This window comes from Lissotriton helveticus, chromosome 1_1 (genome assembly GCF_964261635.1).
Source record: "Lissotriton helveticus chromosome 1_1, aLisHel1.1, whole genome shotgun sequence".
Lineage (NCBI taxonomy): Eukaryota > Metazoa > Chordata > Amphibia > Caudata > Salamandridae > Lissotriton > Lissotriton helveticus.
This window is the reverse complement of record NC_136057.1, coordinates 965,481,798-965,504,068: the sequence shown is the minus strand read 5'-3', so window position 1 is coordinate 965,504,068 and position 22,271 is coordinate 965,481,798. Positions and strand designations below refer to the sequence as shown.

Here is a 22,271-nt window from a genome sequence, read left to right as displayed (position 1 = left end):
GAGCCTTCATGGACACAGGTTTATGCACCTGCATTTACCAATTCTGCACCACACCTTTTGAATGTTTGTAATAGCTTCTTCAATATTTCTATTCCTGCTAAATAACTCAATTATTGATTATATTTTGGCATGCTGTAAGGCGCTTTATGTTGAGGACAAACTGCCTCATTAAACAGATGTTTAACAACGTCACCCACGTGTTGATGAGGTTTTATTTTAGGATGTAAAACTTTAGGGGTTCCCCGTCCTTACATGTGTATGAGGCATTGCCAGTTTTCTTCCTTTTCCTAAAATGTGTGTTTCCAGGTATCACATACCAAATAGCAGCCATTTTATATCATGAATAGAAAGGGACATTTGACTTTGATGTATGTTATCCGGTAACTGATTCAGCCTTTTTGGGCTTCTTGAGTAAAGTTCAGATTGGTTCCAGTCGCACAGTGAGTATGGAATCCATGAATGGACAAACCTATCATACTTAGGGCATTGCACTGAGGAAATCATAAAAATGATGGGTGCATGTTTTAATTGTTCTCAGTCTCTAGTAATTAGCATTCTAGTCCATTATTTAATTTTTTTACCCACCATGCAAAATATAGGCATTCAACTCATAGCTTTTTTCCTTTCTTCAGTGTGACGCACATAGTGCAATGGGTATGCCCAGGTGTGAGTCCCGTGCTCACTGTGCCATAGGACTCGAGCTATAACCTTCTAAAGAGACCCAAATAAAAGTACACATCCAGAAGGGACCAGGACTAGCAAACCAAGCTAGACTGTTCCCACTGGAGCAGAAACAAGGCTGATTTACATATGGCTGAAATAGCATTGTGAGCAAAAGGATAATGGACTTGGATGCGACCCCGAGGATTTACCAGTGACTGAGATTATTTCAAGCGTTTCATCCATCATTTTTTAGTTTTCCTCAAATCTCAAGGAGACGTCATCAATCAAAGGAGCATTCCTTCGTGTCTATTTTTCGTGATTGTTAGAAGTGCAGGTCTGGCTAAAAAGAACTGGGTTTTCTCAACACATGAAGGTTCTTTTATTTTCTGTGGCTTGCAAATCCCAAGAGTGAATTATAGACCAGTTCTCATAACAGAATGTTAGATGTGGAACCACAGTCATGTCAATTGAAAGGGAATTATCTCAATTAAAACGTTTATGTAAACCATAGGGTCTCGTGATATAATTATCTTTGGAAACAATATTGGTCATTTGTGTGGCTGTATTCTTTCTTTTCAAGCAATATTTGTATAAGAAAAGGAGATTTCAAAACCAGACCTGGAAAGATTGACACAACTGTACATTGAACATGAGTTAATAAAATTGTAAATTTATAATAAATATTAGTTTTTATAAAAAATAAGGACATTGGAATAGTGATACTGCTAAGGTATGCATGCACCCTCTACAGGAGATATTATACTGACTTTGAGAATGTTTTATGACCATATTAAAATTATGTTAAGAGTTCAACATTCATAAAGCGAATTTATGCAGTTCTGTGTGTACAATCTTCTGAGGTTCCCCGATTTTTAAATGCTCACATTTGTTGACTATGGGTACACACCCAGATTTCTGTTTTCCCACTGTTCTTCTTGCATCTCTCTGCCAGCAGGTTCAGCTCCACGGTGGTTTCGCAGGTTGTATCTGTGCTCTTTCCTTTGACAACAATGTGCATGACCCGGCCCTTGTTGATGTGGGCATCGAAAGGGCTGTTCCATGGGGGGAACATAGTTGGCTTCTTTTGGATGTAATGTTTCCCATCCTCTGTGAACAAAAAAAAATGTGTGTCAACTGCTTATTGTTTCTTTTTAAGTTGTCAGTGTATTGTATCTCTCTTATTAAAATATTAAGTATCACCAGCTTGTAAATAATGTGTAAGTTATAAGCGAGTAACTGAATGATGGTAATGTTTTTCTACAAAGGGCAATGAGATACAAAAACAGCGATTTTTTGCTGGTTATACAAGCTAAAGGCTCTATATGAGATCCATAGATAACAACAAAGTATATACTTCACAATTGAACATTATATCAGAACAATAACTCCACGTCTACTCTACTCAGTCTGCATATATAAGATTTCCTCTTGGGAGCAGTTTATACAACACAGGTGTGAAGGTCTGCTTCTGTCTAATGGTCTAGCAAAATGTAAATGTATTTGTCACTATGTGATCTGCAATCAATTCCTGGTGCTGTGCTCTTCTGTTCTCCCTTTCTTCCCGAGCTAGTACAAACTCATAAAATAAAAGTAAGAAGCATTGGGGAAGAATGGATATTTTCTTGCTAAAAAACACAATGTATCCCAAGGGCTAAAGCCGGTGAGTTTTCTAATACAAAACCCATCAACGATTATCCACTTTCATGAAGCCTCTACTATGTGAAAAGGCCTTCAGTCACTGGCATCCATAACTGGCTAATCAACAGAGCAATCTAATTAACTGCTGAGGCATCAAAAGGGCCAGTGTGCTTAGGGAATTCAATATAAATACTGAATAGATCAGTGTTTATACTAGCTTGTTCATTCGCTGGAATGCCAGAGCAAATAATGAATCTAAGGAAAGCAATGAGTGATCCAAAAAAGTAAACGCCTAAATATATATAATCCTTGTTAATGTGACTGAATATGTGGACTCATTATGCCATTATCACCATGTAGAGTAGATGGACCTGGTGGTTCTCAGCTGCCTTAAATGAATATATATCCATTGATTTACGATGAGAACCTGGTGTTTTCCCTTAATCAGTACCCCAAAAGCGACTCTACACAACTCTTACCAGATACTCAAAAGAGAGTAAGGGCAAACAGTTACAGATCCTATATGCACACAACACTTTCTATCTCCTTAGTTAGTGGAGAGTTTACCCAGTTAATATTTGGACCCAAGAGAACGCAGATCACAGGGACAATGTTAGGGGATTATTTCAGTGTTTTGAGTGGCAGAATGCCAACCAATGTCTCTTGTGTGTACCATAAACTAACTTATCAGGGTCTCTTAAATGAAGCGATTATGCCGATGTGGCATTTTCTGGATAAATATGAATTTGCCATATTATCGCATTATCCATTATATGCTCCGTAATCTGCGGATATTAACAAAAAAGTTGTTTATATCTCAAATGGATCTAAAGTTACTAGAAACATGGGTTTACATGTATCAAAAAAGTAAATAGCGATTCTTTAATTGCGATTTTTAGGGAATCGTAATTAAAGAATCGCTATTGCCTATGCATGTAGGAATCGAAAAAAGAAATGTGCAGCCAGATACATCAAGCATCCATTTTGCGATTCCTTATTAGCGAAAAATAAGGATTCGCTAATAAGGAATAGCAAAATGCTATGCATGAAGAAATCGCTTAAAAAATAGCGATTTCTTAGAATTCCTTAATTGCGACTCGCAAATTGCGATTGCGATTCCAAGGGTGCAGGGGTGTCCAAAGGACACCCTGTTGCACCCCTGAATTTGATCTGTACACATATGTTGCGCACACACATGCCCTTAGGGCATGTGTGTGCGCAACATGAAACTTTGAAAAATGCACTTTAGTGCATTTTTCAAAGTTTTTAGAAATTACCATGAAGTTGTACTTCGTGGTAATTTGCGTGCCCTATTAGCGAATTCGCTATTTTTTAAACTTTCATGCATTGCATTTAACCACTTGGATGCTCAGCATATTCCCCTCCTGTGCTGAGAATTTGTAAATCCCATTATTCATGACGAGCTGGGCTCGTCATGAGCGTGCGAGGAGGCTACTTCATGACGAGCCCAGCTCGTCATGAGTGTGGAAGGGGTTAAGGAATCTCAATTTGAGATTACTTAAATGCAACAATCGCAATTTAGCGAATTCTCTATTTGCGATTATTGCATTTGGGATGTTGCATCCCAAATGCAAAAATACTGGTCGCAAAGGGGCAGATTCTGAGAATCTGCCCCTTTGCGACCGATATTTAGCTTGATGTATCTGGCTGGTGATTCCTACACATTCCTTAATTGCGACTCGCAAATTGCAAATCGCAATTAAGGAATTGCTTCCCATTCATTCCTATGGACCTAGAGGTCCCATAGGAATGAATGGGAATTGCACGCGCAATTTCAAGGGTGCAAGGGTGCAAGGGTGCCAAAAGGACACCTTATTGCATCCCTCAAATTTCGATTTATCCACATGTTACGCGCACACATGAGCCAGGGACTTTGAAAAATGTACTTTAGTGCATTTTTCTAATCAAAATGGGCAAACTACCATCAATTTTAGATTGAAGGTAATTTGCGATTCCTATTTGAGAAAATGCAAATATTTACTGGTTAATGCGTTGCATTTAAGGAATCGCAATTTACAATTCCTTAAATGCAATTGCAATTTGAGTAATCGCAAATTTTGTGATTCCTTAAATTGCGATTTTTGCATTTGGGATGATGTATTCCAAATGCAAAAAAAGTTTGCAACGGGGCAGATTTAGTTAATCTGCCCATTTGCAACCGGTGTGTATGTTGATGCATGTGGTCCATGGTGATACATGTCCTCACACAGCGAAAAGTCCTTCAAAAGGTTCAATAGTCATCATTCAATTGCTTATTGCTGCATTTGGGTGATAAACAGGTACCAACAAGGCGAAACCTTTGGCCAGATACTGTTACCATTTGTATGAGTGAAAAAATAATGAAGTAATACTATCACAAAATGTGCTGCATTATGGCACATGATTTGTCTTTTTTTGCTGCATAACTTAGTCAAGCTTGCCACATAATTTGGTCCTCTCCTGCCGCATAATTTCAGTGACCCTGCTTATTATAGATAGTTAAGTCTATATATGTGAGGTTGTCGTAACTCCATTTAAAATGGTACCTTTAATAGTAGATAACTATTTTTGTGACTGTTAATGAAGTAACTGTGTTATGGGTTGGAGTGTGGCTGGGGAAGGTAACAGGGAGGAGTTTAGAGACTATAGCAAGAAAAGATCAGTCTATATATTGGAGTTGTGGCCAGTGGCAGCTGGCAACATTAATTAATGGTGGGGCACTCACCACAAATGCTGCCAGTCGCCGGACACTCCAAATAAATGCGCCTCACCCCTGCACCGATCCTGGAGGTGATGAGGAGCAGGAAGGAAAGGGAAGGACTTCCCTCCTGGAGCAACGTGGATCCAACCAATCCTGGAGCTGCAGAACAGCTCCGGGATTGATTGGAGCAGGCTAACCCAGCACTAAATTTGAGGCTGGGGGTGGGGGGCTGTAATCCCTTGGCTGTTTTACAGCGCTGGGATTGCTGACTTTGAAAAGTGCATGTCAGATTGGCCGGTTGCAGGCATCCGGCCAATCTGATATGCGTACTGAGCACCTACAACATCATCCTTTAATCTGTAGGAATCTGCCCTGCCCCCACCATCCACTCGCTATGACGGCAGCACACAGAATAGAAAAATGGTAATGACTATTTTATCATTCTGTGTTTACGGCTGGGCTCGCAGCAAGTGGGGCGACCCTCTTCCGCCTACGAAGAGAAACTGCTCCTAGTTGAAGCCAAAATACATGGTGGGCTTCTTATCCAGAACTACTTAGTCAGCGCATCCTGCGGTCTAAGTAGTCAGGCTAAGGCTTGTTCAAGCAAGTGGATTTTCAGATGTTTAAGATGTCTCCCACAAGACATTTTCAGCCTGAAACAGCCTCCTGCAGAAACGATTCTGAAAGTTTTCTGCCCAATGAAATCTCACAAAATTTTACACAAGCATCTCATCAACTTGACCAGTTCAGTATAACACTACAGTCAAGAACTTTCTAATCTTACTGCAGGATCATATCATGTGACCCAATGATCCTCACTCGACACTACAAACATTGGAAAGACCTTGAAGTACCTAAACCCACCATTTTCACTCACATTGTAGTGTAGTACAAATAGGAAATATTTTGGCAAGCATAGGGACATGGACAGTATGCAGCCAATAGATAAGGGTGTGCGAAATCATGAAATCTTTTTCATGAAAAATATGAGAAATTAATTTAGCAGCATCATGTGTCAAAATTGACTCTGAGGGCATAGCTCATATTCAAAAGTGATGTGAGCTATTGCCAGAAGACAATGTCTCCTGCAAGACATGTTCTGCTCTGAACTGCTCCTGTGGAAACAAGTATGCAGTTTCATGCCTGCGAAATCTCGTAATACTGCACACATCAACAACAAATCGGTTCTGTATAAAACTTCACTCTATAAGTTTCTAATCTTATTGCAGGATCATATAACGCTTCCAAGTCCATCAAAGTTCTGAAGTTGCTAATTAGTTTACTTTTGTTTTAGAGTCCAGTAGACATAGAAGAATATATTTTTTTTAATACATGAAAAAACGAGGTTGATGTTGGCACTTTAAATAACTTTTAAAATTAATTAGCAGCGTGAACACTTGGAAACAGGACTCAACTCTTCTGCTAAGCCCTGAAAATCTCAGCAAAAGAGAATTATTTAGCGTTTACCTTATTTAATTTTATTAAAATAGAAGAAATACAGTGCCAATTTCAAACCAGTTGGTATTGAAAAGGTGGCAGTTAACAGGTTTATGGAGCAGGTAGTAAGTGAGCGTAGAGATTGGCTGACTTTAACATGATCATAATTTGGGCAGTCTTTGTTTTTATATTAAATCCATATTTCAGAAACTCAAAGGAGACCATTGAATCCTGTCACAGCTTCATATTGCCAGTCAACATCTAAAATCTCCAGAAAATATATTTTCTGTTAAGTTTCCACACTGGTTTGTGCTAAAGAGTGGCATGAGTATACATACAAAAGGAAACATCATTACAAGGAACTACAATGTACTTGCATGTTTCTCAAGTGGTAACATCTCTCTGTAACATGTTTGCATCTTGTCTATACCAGGTAGATGAATTACATGGAAATGCTTTACAGAGGTATCTTCAAAATAGCATCAGTTAGGTGTTGAATTTCTCCATTTCTTGAACCATAAGTGTCATTTCTTTGTAATAATGGAGTAGAGAAGAAAAAACAAACAACCTCTCAATTTTCCTCCTCTTCAAAACAATCCATGGCACCGTGGAGGTTTTTCCCTTTACGCTGTAGTAACTCATGCACAATTTTAAAAAATGTCCTAAAAAGGTGCTATGGCCAATGGAGGAGGAGTGTTTGGAAAAGCATGTAAGACTCTTTGTAAGATGTTCGTATACAGTGCTTCATTTTGCCACCTTTATTTATTGTAGTTCCTTTCCATTGATGCATAGACAACATCTACATTTCTACTAAGGATAGCCTGTAGATATTGTTGCAGGATCATACAGAAATGTATTTTATTTTACAGTCTGTAATGTGTGATTGCTAACAGCAATGTGTAACAGGGAAACTTTTAGACGTATTCCAATTATAAAAGGCTTTTATAATCGCCCATCAGATCCCAAAAATATTTATCAACTTTTTTATCAACTTTTGCTTGATTTGAAATAATGAGCAATATGTCATTGCATAGATAACTGTTTTAAACTCTCTATTCCTAAACTGCAGTCCTTGAGGAATGGAATCTTCTCAAATAAAAATAGTCAAGGGCTCTGTGGCTAAACAAAGTGAACCTTTAAAAAGCACCATCGTGGGACCGGCAGGCCACCCACTCGTCAGACCATAAAATCGTTTTTTTAATCTGGCGGGTGGGCGGCAGCGGCTCTTAGCGGTGCAGGCGTGCAGCCATGGCATGACGCCCGCTCCCGCACCGCCAAAAGTCACAATCAGGCCCTTAGTGGGGAGTGAGTGCTTGTGGGAGGGAAAAAGGTGAATGAGATAGTAGTAAGACATTTTTTGCAAAAATGTGTTTCAACTGTGCATTGATGCAATATTCCTGAATTTATGCATACACTGTGTCAATTCTACCTAAAAAATGAGTGGTTCCAACCATGCATGCATACAAGGAAAAATAAATATGTGTTCACTAACACTTCTTTGAAACGTGTCTCCCTAAAACGTCTGCAATTAAAGGCCCAAATGCAGGTCAATATTAAGTCTTGTCTAAGACATTTTATGTGCTATCTTACGTGAGACCTTTTGTTACCTTACCTGGGTTTAGAGGTGCCAATTGATTGCCATTGGTTGGCTTCATTGTCACTCTCATTGAATTGCTTTTTGTTCGTCAGATTCTGTAGGCTTCCTTCATCTTGGTGTGTTTGCCCTTCCCCTGGAGCAAGGATGCATTACCTTTGTATTCCACTGCTTATTTTTCAGATGCTACTTTTTTCTTATTGTTAAATCACTCCATACGAGTATGTGTGTTTTTCCACTGTCTCCCTTGCATACTTCCCTCCTCTATGTTCCTCCCTCAGCCCCTCTTGACCACCCTCCGATGTCCAAGTGTTTGCACCACCCCTTCTCACCAATCTATATTCTCTGTGTGCTTGCCCCCAAACCTTCAAGATTTTCCTCTGTTGCCAATCTGGTTGCCCACTGCCCCACCTGACTCCTTATTTTATACTCCACATGTCCTGATTGCAAGAGTGACAACATTTTATTAGCAAATGCCATCTCTTTGAAGCCAGATATTTTAACCCAAACATATTTGGTAAGCAAATATGAGAGAACTGGTTGAAAAGCTTAATTGTTTTGCATTCACTGTCTGATCTGCCTCCAGTTTTGGGGTGCTCCAACACCTGCAGCATACTCCAAGTTCCAGAGCTGCTGTATTGATGTGCATTAGGTAAAAAGCGAATGCAGCATCTCCTATAATGTGTGAACAAAAGAAAGTTTCATATGTGGTACAAATAGAAGCCAGAGTGTCTAAGGGCAATGAGCAATGCAACACACAGTCAGAGGAGGCAGACAGCAAGCATCAAATGAAGCGATGGAAGTAAGGTGAACACACGTTCGTAATATACACAGACTGTCAGTAATCAATCAATCAATCAATCAATATATACTTTATTCGGCATAAAACACAATACCATAAAAGGACAATCTATATATATAAAAACGAATGTATGTCTGTCTGTCTGTCTATCTGTTTGTCCCTTATGCATTACTACACTATTCATCCGATCGCCATGAAACTTTGGGAAGTTGTTGAGTACACTCCCGTGAAGGTTTCTGGCATATGCATTACTACACCATTCATCCGATCGCCATGAAACTTTGGGAAGTTGTTGAGTACACTCCCGCAAAGGCTTCTGGCATATGCATTACTACACCATTCATCCAATCGCCATGAAACTTTAGGAAGTTATTGAGTACACATCCGCGAAGATTTCTGGCATAATTTCTTTTTTAAATATCGGCCCCCCAGGGCCCTCATAATCTTTCAAATACTGATGTACGCACCAGATGAAAAACAACAAATCGTGTATCCACAAGCACTTGAATAAATAAATAGAATTAAAACACCATTCATCCGATCGCCATGAAACTTTGGGAAGTTGTTGAGTACACTCCCGCGAAGGTTTCTGCCTTAAAAATGTTTTAAATATCGGCCCCCCAGGGCCCTCATAATCTTTCGAATACTGATGTATGCACCAGACGGAAAAACAAAAAATCGTGTATCCACAAGCACTTGAATAAATAAGTAGAATTAAAACGACACTTTGAAATGTTTTCCATATTAAAATGAATATGTTTCAATAAAAATGACACAATGCAAATTGAATGTTATCATGACGAGTTTCCTTGAATTTCCTTTCTTTGGAGATCGCAGCAACGTGCGACGGGTAAGCTAGTATATAAAAAAGACAAACATCACAATATCAAAAAACCAAGCCAAAATAAATGTGCAATCCGTTCGCAGGTGGAGCCACTTCTCCTATGTCATTCTTTTATAGGGTCATAGATAAATAGTCCAGGGTTTCAATAGGTCGAAGTAAATTAATAAGGGGGTAACATATAAAATCGGCCACATAAGATGCACAATTAATTAATCCTTTTATACTTAAAAATACTCTCACCTGCCCAATTCATTGCTAGGACCTTTAACAGGCCAATGCTGCAACCATGTGTATTCACCCCTCACCTCTTGTATTTCTGAGTCTCATTGCAGACCTTAAAAAGTTTACAGTACAGAAAAGTGTTAAAACCTCTGAGGACAACTTCAGAAACAGTAGGGCCACCTTTGCCTGACTAAAACTAGCGTTCTTTAGAATACTTTTTAAAAATAGCTTCCTAGGGCGCGCATAGTAGGGATTCAATAAAACAAAGTGAAGGGTATCCTGCGAAGAACGGTGGTCGCAGCCGTACGGTCCCTTCAACTATGTAGATATTGTGTAACCTGCCAGCACTGCTAAACTATGATGTAATAGGTTTAGCCTGACGCGTGTCATTAAAAATCTGTCTTGGGCATTGTGAAAAAAAGACAAGTAAGTCTCAATAACCAGACAAGATTTTGTCAGAAGGTGAGCTCTCACAGAAGGTTTAATCAGCTCTCTGTCTTCCCTACGGGATACCACAAGCTTCTGAAATTCCACTTTAACATGCGCCTTATCCCGGGGTAACAGTTTTATAGGATGATTAAAATAATCTACACAGCCCATGTCTTTTAGGGTTTCCCTCACGTACTTGAGCCATGGGACGTTCCGGCCACGGTCACGGGCGATACAATCCATTATGATCTGCTTGCTTAGTAAGGCCTCAGGGTTTGTCCAACATTTGACCCATCATGTAAGTGGTTTAAGTTCCAACCTGTCTCTAATGTGGCTAACACCCAGTTCTTTGTGAATAATATGGGACAAAGTGCTTTGCGTGACTTTCAACAGCCACCGCAAGTATTTGTTCTCTTCAGTTTGGAGATGTTGCGAGTCAATAAAACCCCAGACCTCACTCCCGTAAAGAGTTTTAGCACAGTATAGAGTTATACAATCTCAGGATTTGTTCCGGTGACCAACGACCCAGCCCACGCGCAAAATTCCTAATTGCCCCGGAGCAACTAACTAAAGTTCAGCATTTCTCTTCTACCAGGGCTTTAAAACTAAGACGGGTATCAAATAGTATCCCCAAATATGAGAACGTCTGCACCTTTTCTAAACGGTGAGAGCCAATCATATAATTATATTTCCTTTTCGGTGTTTACCCACTTCCATAATATATGATTTTGAAAGATTAGGGGACAGGTCTATACTCTCCATGAAACGGACAAAACCATCTATCAAACACTGTAGCCCGCGAGAGGTACGCTCGAGAAGCACCGCGTCATCCGCGTAAAGCAGAACGGCGATCCCTCTCGTTCCTATCCTTGGCGAGTCCACCCCAAGAGCACCTAACGCCTGGTCCAGGCCGTTTATATACAAAGTGATTAAGAAAGGGGCCAGAATGCATCCCTGTCTTACCCCCCTTGAACATGGAAAGGGATTGGTGGTACTCCCCTCCTCATTATATCTGACTTGGGCGAACGTGTTCCGGTGTAATGCTCTTAAAATGTTGACCAAACCCGAATCCACACCAAGAGCCCCCATGAGTTCCCACAATTTCCTACGTTTCAGCCGATCAAATGCTGCCGTCAGGTCCATGAAAGCCAAGTACACAGTTTCTTGACTGGCAATGGTGTACTTGGCTACCAATAGGTATAAATTAAGGCATTGGTCTGTAGTTGACCATCCTGGCCTGAACCCATAATGCGTGTCAGTGATTATGTGGTGTTCAACCACCCAGTCCATTAACCGGTTGAGGATTACCCTGCCTAATACTTTCACTGTCACGTCAATAAGAGAAATAGGACGGTTACATGATGGGCTATCCTTATTTCCCTTTTTAAAAATTGGGACAATTGTCGCTGTGGACCAAGATGCAGGCATACCCGATTCCACTGCTGCATTAATGACCCTAGTCATTATGGGCACCAAAAGTTCCACCTGACTCAAGTAAGGATCTGGGGGAACCCCATCGGGACCCGGGCCTTATTCCTTGTCCTTGTCTCGCCCCCCTTCTCTACTTCTAGTCGATCCTTGGACCTACCGTGACTGTAGAGGCAGTGGAAGTGCTCATACCAAGATTCTGGCAGGATGTGATTTGCTTCCTTTGGTTTATTTGCGTCTTGGAAGCAAGGGTCATTTATAACTTCACAAAAGGCGGTCGAGTTCTTAGACCCAACCGCTTCCCTCAAATTCTCCAACGCCTGCTGTTGCAAGGAGGTTTTGCGTCGTTTTACTGCCTGTTTGTAGAGGGCCCTACATGTGGACACCCTTGTCTTATCTTTTAGGGCAGCTTTTAGAGCTGACTTCAGCTCCCTCAGGGCAAAGGAGCATTGATAGTCAAACCACCTATGATCCTCCTTTCCCTTTTTGTTAGGTCTACACCTGAGTAGACCATCAATATATTGGGAGACGCCCTCAAAGGCTTTGACCAATTCTGCCCCATCCACTGTTAGATTTAGGCACTTTCAAACCTGCTGTTCTTTATCAGCCACTAAGGCTCTATAAAAGGCTTCAGCCTCAATCTGGGACCATCTGAACCTCCTTCCTTGATCAGTGGCACTTATCTTGCCACTGACTCCCATTCATACAGGGTTCTTGATTGAGTTTAGGTCCTTAAGTAACATGACCAAAGGATTGTGATCACTAAAAATACTTACATGTATCTTAAAACTTAAGATCCAACATTTTAGCGTGTTGGAAATGAAAATAAAATCAATAAAAGAATCACAGCCTCTACCTTTGAAAGTTGGATGGGCCAGTCTTTCCTCCCCCACTGTAATCAAGTCCATAGTGTGTGTGAGCGCATGAGAGCCTAACACCTTACTTAACTCCCTTCCCTCCCTTGTGTGCTCCAAGTGCAAGCCCTCTTCCAGTGGGCAAGAAGACCAATCCCCCCTACTAGATATCAAATTTGGGCACAAGTGGCAGTTAAAGTCACCAAGTAACACCAACTGGGACAACATTGCCCCTAGGTTTTGTATACCTGCCAAACTACACTCCAATTCGTTCAGTCTTATTGTGGTCTGTCCCGCTAAAATGGCATTATAAAAATTAATAAAAATGTACTTATAACCCTTATTACAAAATCTAATCCCCTGCATAAAATCTGAATCCCATCCCAAATCATCCCACCTCCCTTGTAACCTCAAGTCCACGTATGTAATCAGGCCTCCCCTTGCTCTTCCAGCAGCTGTCTTGCGTGCTGGTACAAAGTAAATTTTATAACCTTCTAAAGAAAGCACACCACTATCCACCTCCCACGTTTCCTGAAAGCAAATACCCTGGAATTTCTTTATGTAAGCTAGCCATTCAATGTTTTGTATTTTAGCTGAAAGACCAGCTATATTCCAGGAAACTATCTCAATATTACCCTGTTTGAGGACGTCTGGGCTCTCTGATATGAGGCCAAGATTAGGACTGAGAGATACATTAGCTACTTGGTTATTTATTCCCATCAACAGCGGGCCCACTAGCCTCCCCAGGTAGAGAGGGTATGATTAACTCGTTAGCCTTTGACATGACTGTCCCTCCCATGCCTACGTTAAGGGACAAACTCTCCAATGTATGACCAGCCCTACTGGACGTGCTCCTGGCGAGTCAATCTATGTCGTCTAGGGCAGATACATTATTGAGAGGGGCATACCGTTTAGATAATGGGACATAGAAACCCCCTCGATTAGGTCCTGCTAGATGTCTCCTGTGTTCAGCACGATTATTTGCACACATCATGTCCCTATAAAAAAATCCCAGGGGAAGCATTCTGATACTTGATCCGCCCTCCGCCTGGTAGGGCCCCTTTCGCTGGGTGAGGAGATCGTGTACCAGTCCTGGATACCTTAGGTTTAAGATCACACTATCTCCTGGGAAGCACTTCCTACTGCTTCCAATCCAGGACACCCTTCTAGCCATTAATATATGCCTGTGGTTTGAGATGTTAAAACCTGCATTTCTGTTCAGCCAATGGGCTGCCTTGTTAATCAACATATGGAGGGTTTCTTCTCTGTCTCCGCTAAGAGCCGGGACCCCTATCAGGAATACTGTGTATGGGCATGATGCCTGCGGCAGATCTAAAACCGGCAAGCCCGCAGTGCACCTAGCGAAGTCACTTAAAGTGGACGCAATATCATGTGGTATAGGTGTTCTACCCTCTATGTTTATAGGGGCTGGGTCAGAGACCAGGTTTTGAGCTGCAGTTCCCACCCTCGTATATCTATTGTCTCCCAAGGTGATGTTTGGCCTTGGGACATTTCCATCCGTAGGCCCTGGAGTTTGCCCTTTGTCTACACCCTCCTTTGTGCCCTACAGCTGTGTGCACTCGTAGTTCCCACCCTCTTTTCTCTCTGGGGGAATCAGTACCATTGAAGGTGTGGGACCGTCTGGTGCCTCCAAGCTGTTAACTGAAGGCCCTGTGACCACATTTGTGAGGCTACTATTCTGTGTGATCAGCAGGGACAGTTTCCCTTCTATCAGATTAATTTTCTCGTGTTTCTCTAGGTGGGTAGTTAACATTATTTCCAACCTAGACCACATTTCCATATCCGCACGAGTCTTTTCCGCCTCTCCACAATTTGGGTCGTAGATAAACCAACTCTTTCCGCATCCGGGGTCTTGCCCCTTCCCAAACGAACTGTTGTATTGCTTGTTTCAGTTTCTGAAGAGTACCTGGTGGGGGCCAAATTGGTATTGTCTGAAAAAGATATAATGCTTTGGGAAGGATAATTGTTGCTACCCTCACCAGGAGTGATAGCTGGTGGTGTTTCCATTGTTGCAGTTCCTCGAGGATCTGAGTGGTTAATTTAAAATAGTTGAGCATGACCGTTTGTGGCACAGATAGTGCCAACTAAACTCCAAAGTATGGTATAGATGACATGGTCTGTATCCCTGCGTAGGGGGCTCTGCCCGCAGCCTGAGTGTTTCCTCTCTGGTTCAACCAAAGATTCATAGACTTCCCGACATTGACCTGGAAACCCGAGACCTGACCAAAGGCCTCCAGTTCTCGCAAGAATGCCGGTACCAAGCGTTTGAGGGAAGCGATGATGTAATCCGCATAAAGACTGATTGCGTGTCGCTCCCCACCGAATGGAATGCCCAGGATGTCAGGGTTATCGATTACCTTCTGAACAAGCAGCTCAACATAGAGGGTAAAGAGGAGAGGTGACAGCGGACCTCCCTGGCGGGTCCCTCTCTGAAACTTGAAGGGGCTGGATGATACCCCATTCACCCTAATAGTCGCCGTGGGCTTGCTGTAGCAGCTCAATACCCAGGAACCTGAACATGTCCTCCAGGCCAAAGTGAACCAGGGTCTTGTCTAAGAGAGACCAATCCACTCGGTCAAATGCCTTCTCGGCATTGACCGATAATAGAAGAGCATCCTTGTCAGTGCGATGGGCTTTGTCCACTCAATTTAAAATGCATTTGGTGTTGTCGTTACTCTGTCTATTGTGGATAAAGCCGTACTGGTCAGGTTCTACGCTGCCCGGATTGAGGGGGCCCAATCTAGCCGCCAACACCCCCATGAACAGCTTCAGATCTACATTGAGGAGCGACACCGGGTGATAGGAGCCGCAGAGTGATTTATCTTTCCCGTGTTTGGGCAGTACTACCATGGACGCTTCTAGCATCTCCGGAGGCATAGCTCCCAGGCCAGTAAAAGAATTGAAGAGCCTTGTCAAAAGCAGAGCAAAAACATGGCAGAAGGATTTATAGAACCCTGCAGAAAAGCTGTTGGGTCCTGGTGATTTCAGTAGCTTGAGGCACTAGATTGCCCCTATCACTTCCTCTTCCTGTATGGGTGACTCCAACAGTTCCGCGCGCCCTGGCCCTAGAGCCGTTAAGTGTACGTCCTGGAGGTAGGTGTCGATGTGGGAGCTTTGAGGGGTGTCTTTGCGATAATGCTCAGCACAGAATGTTTGAAAGACCTTTGGTATCTCCTGATCACTTTCTACTGTCTTCCCTGAGCTTGATCTGAGGGACTGAACCTTCGTCTGCAGGGTGCAGGCTCTCAGTTTGATCACCAGCGAGTGCCCTCTTTTATTGCCTCCAGTGGAGTAGGAGTTTTTGAATCTGAACGCTGTGTATTCAGTCCTGTCTAGGTCGAGTCCCGCTAATTGGGCCCGAGCCGCTTTCAGATGGCGCCAAACTCTTGGTGCCCCAGTCCTACTGTGCACCCTCTCCAATTCGAGTACTTGTGTCTTGATCTGCTCTCTCTTGGTTTTGTGGTCCCTGTTTTCAGACGCAAAGATCGCAATCAATTCCCCCCTCACCACTGCCTTAAGGGCCCCCATAGGGTAGCCAGGGAGACGTTGGGAGAGTAATTCAGGTTTAATCAGTCTGTGATGTGTGATGTTTACGTCCTTCACCATGGCGTTGAGTTCCTGCGTGCCCAACAAATGGTCAAGCCTAGCATATCTGCCCTGAGCGTGTGAATGGAAAGAGAATTGAGAGGTGTGAGGATGAGCCACAGACCTACAAGCCCTCTATTCTGTAGCCATTCCCGCCCCTCATAAGACAATTCCCCAGTCTGGGTAAATCTCTGGCTGGATCTGTCCACTGACGTGTCCATTACTGCATTTAGGTCCCCCAATGATTATCCACGGCTCTTGCATGCTCAGGACTTCAGAGAGCGCTGCTTTCAGGAATTTCTCTTGCCCTGAGTTGGGTACATAAATGGACCCCACCATGATGGGTGAACCCCATAACCAGAGTTTATAGGCTTTAAGGTGCCCCTTAACTTCCTCTACCTTGTCCCTCACTTTCCCTCCCAAATGCTGAGCCACCAGGATTGCTACCCCTACCTTTTTGTCTTGTGTTGAAGAAAAGAACTGCTGGGGAAATGCCATGGACCTAATCCGGTGCCAATCCTTGGATAGGAAGTGAGTCTCCTGAAGAAGGCATACATCCGCCCCGAGTGCTCGAAGTCCGACAGTATGGATTTACGCTTGTTGGAGTTATTCGGGCCCCTCACATTTAGAGTGAGAATGTGTAGTGTAGAGTGTGTCATGGGATATGATCGAAAGTGGATTGCGATGATGGCGGACTTTCCCACCCCACTGTCAGATTTGCGCCCTCTACCTCCTCGCCCCTGAGTTGCCCTGTCGGTCGCTTATTCAGCTGGATCCCCCTTTGTAGCACACCATTTCCCCCCCACCCTCTCCCTTACCCCAACCTGAACTCCCAGGCCCCCTATATTGTCCAGTGCCCGCAGGGCTTGTTCACATGCACCTGGAAAAAAGAAAGAAGAAGGACAAGTCGTGGCCCAAAACCCCTCGACTCCTCGCTCCAAGCAACACCCCACCCCCACCCTACATGGTACACTTGCTTGCAACAGCCCCTTCAGGACTCAGGAGCTATTCTGGAAACCTGTGTCTTTAGGGACCGTCTCTAGCACTGCTTGTCATTCCCTGACCATGGTTGTGAGATTGGGCCCCCTGGAATTGGCCTGAAGGCGTCTCCTTCCCACTCTCTGCCATCGCTCTCGTGCCGCTCTCTGATACGACTGGACCGCTCCTCGGGGCTATGGAATGGCAGACCTAATAACTTGCAGGCCTCCTGTAGTGATTTGATCTGGTGTATTGCGCTGTCCCACTTGAAGATTACCCAGAAGGGATGACCCCAGCAGTACGCCACTCCTTTGTCCCAGAGATGTGAGGTCACCTCTTTAAATTCCCACCTCTTCTGTAGCATGATGGCTGCTAAGTCCTGATAAAGGCCAAGAGAATGGCCCTGGTATTTAATTGGTTGCTTCGTCCTGGCCTCCAGAAGAATGCGTTCCTTGAGGGGATAGTTGAGCAAGAATGCTAGGATGTCTGCCGGTGGCACAGGGGCCCTTCTTCTCAACTCCACTCAGTGGGTTCTGTCTATGTGGATCTCCAAGTCCGGCGGGGCTCCAAGGATATTGTGGACCATGTCTGACCCCTCTGCGTCCGCTGGAACTCCCCTCACCTGAATGTTATTCCAACAAGAGCGGTTTTTGAGATCCTCTGGGTGGGCTTAGAGATCTATTTGTTGTTCCATCAAGTGTAGCACTTCCAGTTGGAGCTATGTTACCTCTTCCTCCCTGGCCTGGTCCTGGTCTTCAATTGTGGCCACCCTCTCTCCGATTGCATCCACGTCTCGGCGGATCTCTTTCACATCCCCGACCACTTCGCTTATCAGTGTGTGGAAGTCATCACGAAGGGTGTTAAGCAATGTATCCAGAAAGGATCGGGTGATCGGGGCCTCCACACCTTCCAACTTAAGTTGAAGCTAGTTCGTGGGCGTGGACCGGTCGTCTCCTCCTCAGGTTTGTGGTGGTTTGGTTAGCATGCCCTTCAATGTTCTGTCTTTCTTCCCCCGCAGTGAGGACATGTTGGCGGTGTAGGTTATAGGCTGTAGAGTGGCTTTCCGTTGACACCCTCTGTTCCAGTTATTGTATGCCCCCTCGCCCCGCTGTGTTCTGTACTCTGGCACTGTACTATTGGTTCCTTAGGGTGGTACGATGCTCAGGATGGCGCGCCCCCCACCCGGGGGTTCCGCAAGGTATGCGGATACATTCAGGACTGAAGATATGGGTAGCTGCACCCCCGGTGGACGTTGGTGTCCTCCCAGTGTTTGGCTCGTGCGCTAGGCCCGGTGGACGCATATAGTGCTGGGTTGCTCCCTCTCCGTTAGCCGCTTCCAGGCCGAGAGCTGCGTTCAGAGAGTTTAAAGAGCACTGCTTCGGGCAGTCCTTCTCTGCCCTCAACGTCCCTACATTCGGCTAAGTACAGCTATCAATGCCGAGCCTGAGGATGCAGCGTAGTTCGTGATTTGCAGTGGATGGAGTACGTTTACTCCGGGCCAATCCTGTGTCTTCCGTGGTGCCTCTCCTGGTCCTTCAACTTTTGGGTCCCTGTCCCTCTCTGCCTCTCTGTGTTGGGCCCCCTTCAATCTGCAGTCAAAAGAAAAGTCCCTCAGGCCTCGTCTTCAGGGCCGGCCGCTCGCGCTGTTCATTGTCCGCTGACAATTTGGACTCGTAGGTGGGCTCTGCTGATGGAACCCATGTAGTGCGATGCTAGCTTGGACTCAAAGCTCCCTCTTTTGGCCCGCGTGTATTACTGAGCACAGTGGGGCTCTCAGGCTGCTTTGCCACTCACCAGACTCTTTCCTGGAGGGTCACTGCTCCACATAGGGCCTGGGCTAGCCCCGCAAGCCCCCGACACGGTGACCTCGGTCCCTGACTGCAAGACTCTGATCGGCTCGCCGCTAGTGCCGACCTGCTTATGCGATCCCCTGTTCTGGTCACGGCCCAGCCTGCCCTCCTGTCCCCAAGCCCGCGAGCGCCGGCTGGTGCATCTGGCTGATGCTCTACCGGGCCAGTCAGGTCCTTGGGAGCTCCTGAATCCGCCTCCTCCGGTGCTTGATCGAGCGCCTCGCCGTCCGCTAGGCCGCTTGGAGGCTTGGACTCTTCTCTTGTTGCGTGTCATACACCAACAGCGACCGCTACGGGTGCCGCCTTTCAGCAGCGCGCCGGGCCCTCGGTACCAGTCGATTATCTGGCCCATGCCCTGGAACCGCACTCCACCCTGCTTCTCACATCCAGGCACCTGCCCGTCTCCTGTTAGTGCTGGGCTCTGCTCGGGGCACCCCGGCAAGTCCCTCACCTCATCTAGCTGTTCTCGTTAGGTGCTTATCTGCCCTCCAGGGGCCTGTAGTGTCTCTGGACCCCACCAAGCACCGCTCTCGACCTCCTCTCTTCTGGTTGGGGTCGGCTGCCATTTTCCTCACTCTGTGCTGCTGCAGCGCCGGGTGCGGAGTTGTCCGCTCTCCAGCCTCCGGCCCACTTACACCTTATTTGAGAGCGCTGTCGGACCGGAGTTGCGTCCCCTCTTATTCTCGAGCCTTCCGCTTTGAATTATTGCTTTCTTTTGAATGATTGTTCATGCCATGTCTGTTTTGCTACAGATGTTACTAAATTTGTATTGCATCCAGCATTCAGTTTCTTTTCTAGGTGTATGGGAAATGCATATGAGAAATGTACTGATCCCAGTGTACTGCACAATGGACTGAAGTTATTTAATAATCTATACTGAAAATGTAACAAATTAAAAATGTATTGTCTTTCCTCAGTTTAAAAATATATTCTAAATAATTTGGGAAGAGAACAAACTCGATCTACTTCCTACAGTGTATCTTCTTCCCCTATCACTATCAAGGTATTGATGTTGCAGCCCCCATTCAAAGGATTTGTTTTCCTACATATTCATTTCTGTGACTCTTCAAATATCATATTGCAGAGAGTCAGTAATAGGTATATGTAGAACTAATTGATTAGTGGGGGAAGAGAAATCCTATTGCTTCAACCCTATGCCTAGGTTTACCAGAGGGCAGTGCCATACTGTGGCTACCACGATTTCAGTCCTGTGTCTTCTGAGAGTTGAAACGTGGCTAATGGTCTTAGTTGAACCTGTAGCAGGTCAGCGGTCCTGGTATCCGCAGACCCGAATGTACATGCACAACATCCTCTGGCCAGGAGTGGCTAGACGTGGCCAGAGGCTTTAAATAAAGTGGAGTGGACCGTATGGGGTCTCACTACGACACATACTTTACGAGTGAGTGTGGCTCATTTAAGGGACCTGGGAGCGGGGCCTGCGCTGGGGAATTAACAAGGAGACATATCACCCCCAACACCACAGAACAAATTAGACTGAAGGACCACATTTCAACGTTTTTAAATGGTATATCTGTGACAGAAAGCAGCACAAGAAAGAGGCCTTCATTCGTTCTTTCCAAAATCGACTCCTGGAAATATCTAAGTGGCGCTATCTGCTCCTAAAAGCCAAAACAACGTATTAGAAGGATCAATTTATGTTGTTATTCAGTGCGACTAGTCTGCATTTTAGCCCCCCGTAGGACACAAGCACGATTTAGAATACTGCAATACACCACATCCAGTGGGTCAGTGGCAAGAGCCGCTTTCCCGCGTAATGCACATTTGGCCTTTTGAAGTAATAGTTTACCAACTCCTTCCCTTAACCTTTCTCGTCTTCAGAGCCAGCTAAAATGGCGGCTTTTAAACAAGTGTTGTATTAGGGACTACACACATATTCTGGTATGTTTGCAATCACTTTTCTATCAATTCTTTCAGTGTTCGTGAGGCATTTTGCACTATGATGATGTATCACGTTTCAGGCTAAATCATGTAATAAAAGAAAACATTATTTTACCGCCTCAAGAAGAAAGTGTATTAAATATGTGTACAAACTAATTGCCTGTTTTCTTTAATCTTATTCTTACTTCTGTTCCCACAAACACTTGGACTTCTAAGTACTTTCTGGGTTCAATCACTGCGGGGGCTCTCAAGAGGAAAATGTCATCGTAGCTGGTGGTACCCACCAATCCATGTGTCAGATAAGGTCAGGGTTTGTAAAGGGCATGGTTAATCTACTTCAGAGCTTTACACCATGCTTCAAAGGTCTCTGACCTACAGCAGCCTGCCAGCCCCATTACCAATGAGACTAACACACTTTAGCTTGCGGAACAGCTGCTCCCAACCAAGGAAGGGACAGTGGCCTTCATGAAGCAAACACTAAGCATTGGAACAGGAAACATAATTGATTAGAACGTGTCTCCTATTCTGTGTAATAGAACACAAACTAGGTCTGGCATAAAACTGATATATACAAATGTTTAAAACACCAGTAGTCTGGAAATTCGAGGCTGAAATACCACGCCATTCTGCCATGTCATGAGTATGACTCTTTAAAGCTCCAACACCCATTGAATGGCTCTAAATTCTTGTTGACAACTCTTCATCTCTTTCCCGGTATTATTATTTAGATTCCTGCAAAATATTTTAGACTTGGGGATTCTTTTCTGCATTTGCATTCTTGTACTTTGGGACATGATGAAGGTTTAATTATACCTGTCACAGTCAAAGACTTGAGTATAAAAGGTTTCCCACTGAGGTCCGTTACGGCGTAGTTACAGTTTGTCAATCTTTCCAGACTGATGTTCTTTCATCCTCCTGGGATGGGCCAACAGAATGCAGGGATCTCTTTCAATCAATCAATCAATCATAGCATTTGTAACATGCACTACTTACCCGCGCTGAGGGGTGGGGAGTGCTGCTACTGTTCGAAAAGCCAGGTTTTGAGGAGTTTTCTGAAGGTCAGTAGGTTGTGGGTGTGCCGTAGGCGGATGGGGCGGGTGTTCCATGTCTTGGCGGCGAGGTGGGAGAATGATCTGCCGCCGGCTGTCACTCTTCGGATGCGGGGGGCGGTGGTGAGGGTGCGGTCGGCGGAGCCGAGCTGGCGGGTGGGGGTGTGGAAGCTGAGTTGGCTGTTGAGGTATGCTGATCTGGTGTTGTGGAGTGCCTTGTGTGCGTGGGTGAGGAGCTTGAAGGTTATCCTCTTATTGACGGGGAGCCAGTGCAGGT

The 22,271-nt window shown here is 44.4% G+C and overlaps 1 protein-coding gene across 2 annotated transcripts in view; it reads right to left on the bottom strand.

Annotated features, from left to right (window-relative positions):
* The window catches only part of PRKCQ (protein kinase C theta), a 452,364-nt gene that overhangs the window by 305,302 nt on the left and 124,791 nt on the right, over positions 1-22,271 (bottom strand). The window contains exon 3 of one of the 2 annotated variants that reach the window (XM_078677123.1): positions 1,571-1,770. In XM_078677123.1, coding sequence (XP_078533249.1) covers positions 1,571-1,770 — 200 coding nt within the window. Of the gene's footprint in view, positions 1-1,547; positions 1,771-22,271 lie in introns of both variants that reach the window. The other variant, XM_078677128.1, reaches the window with a different exon arrangement.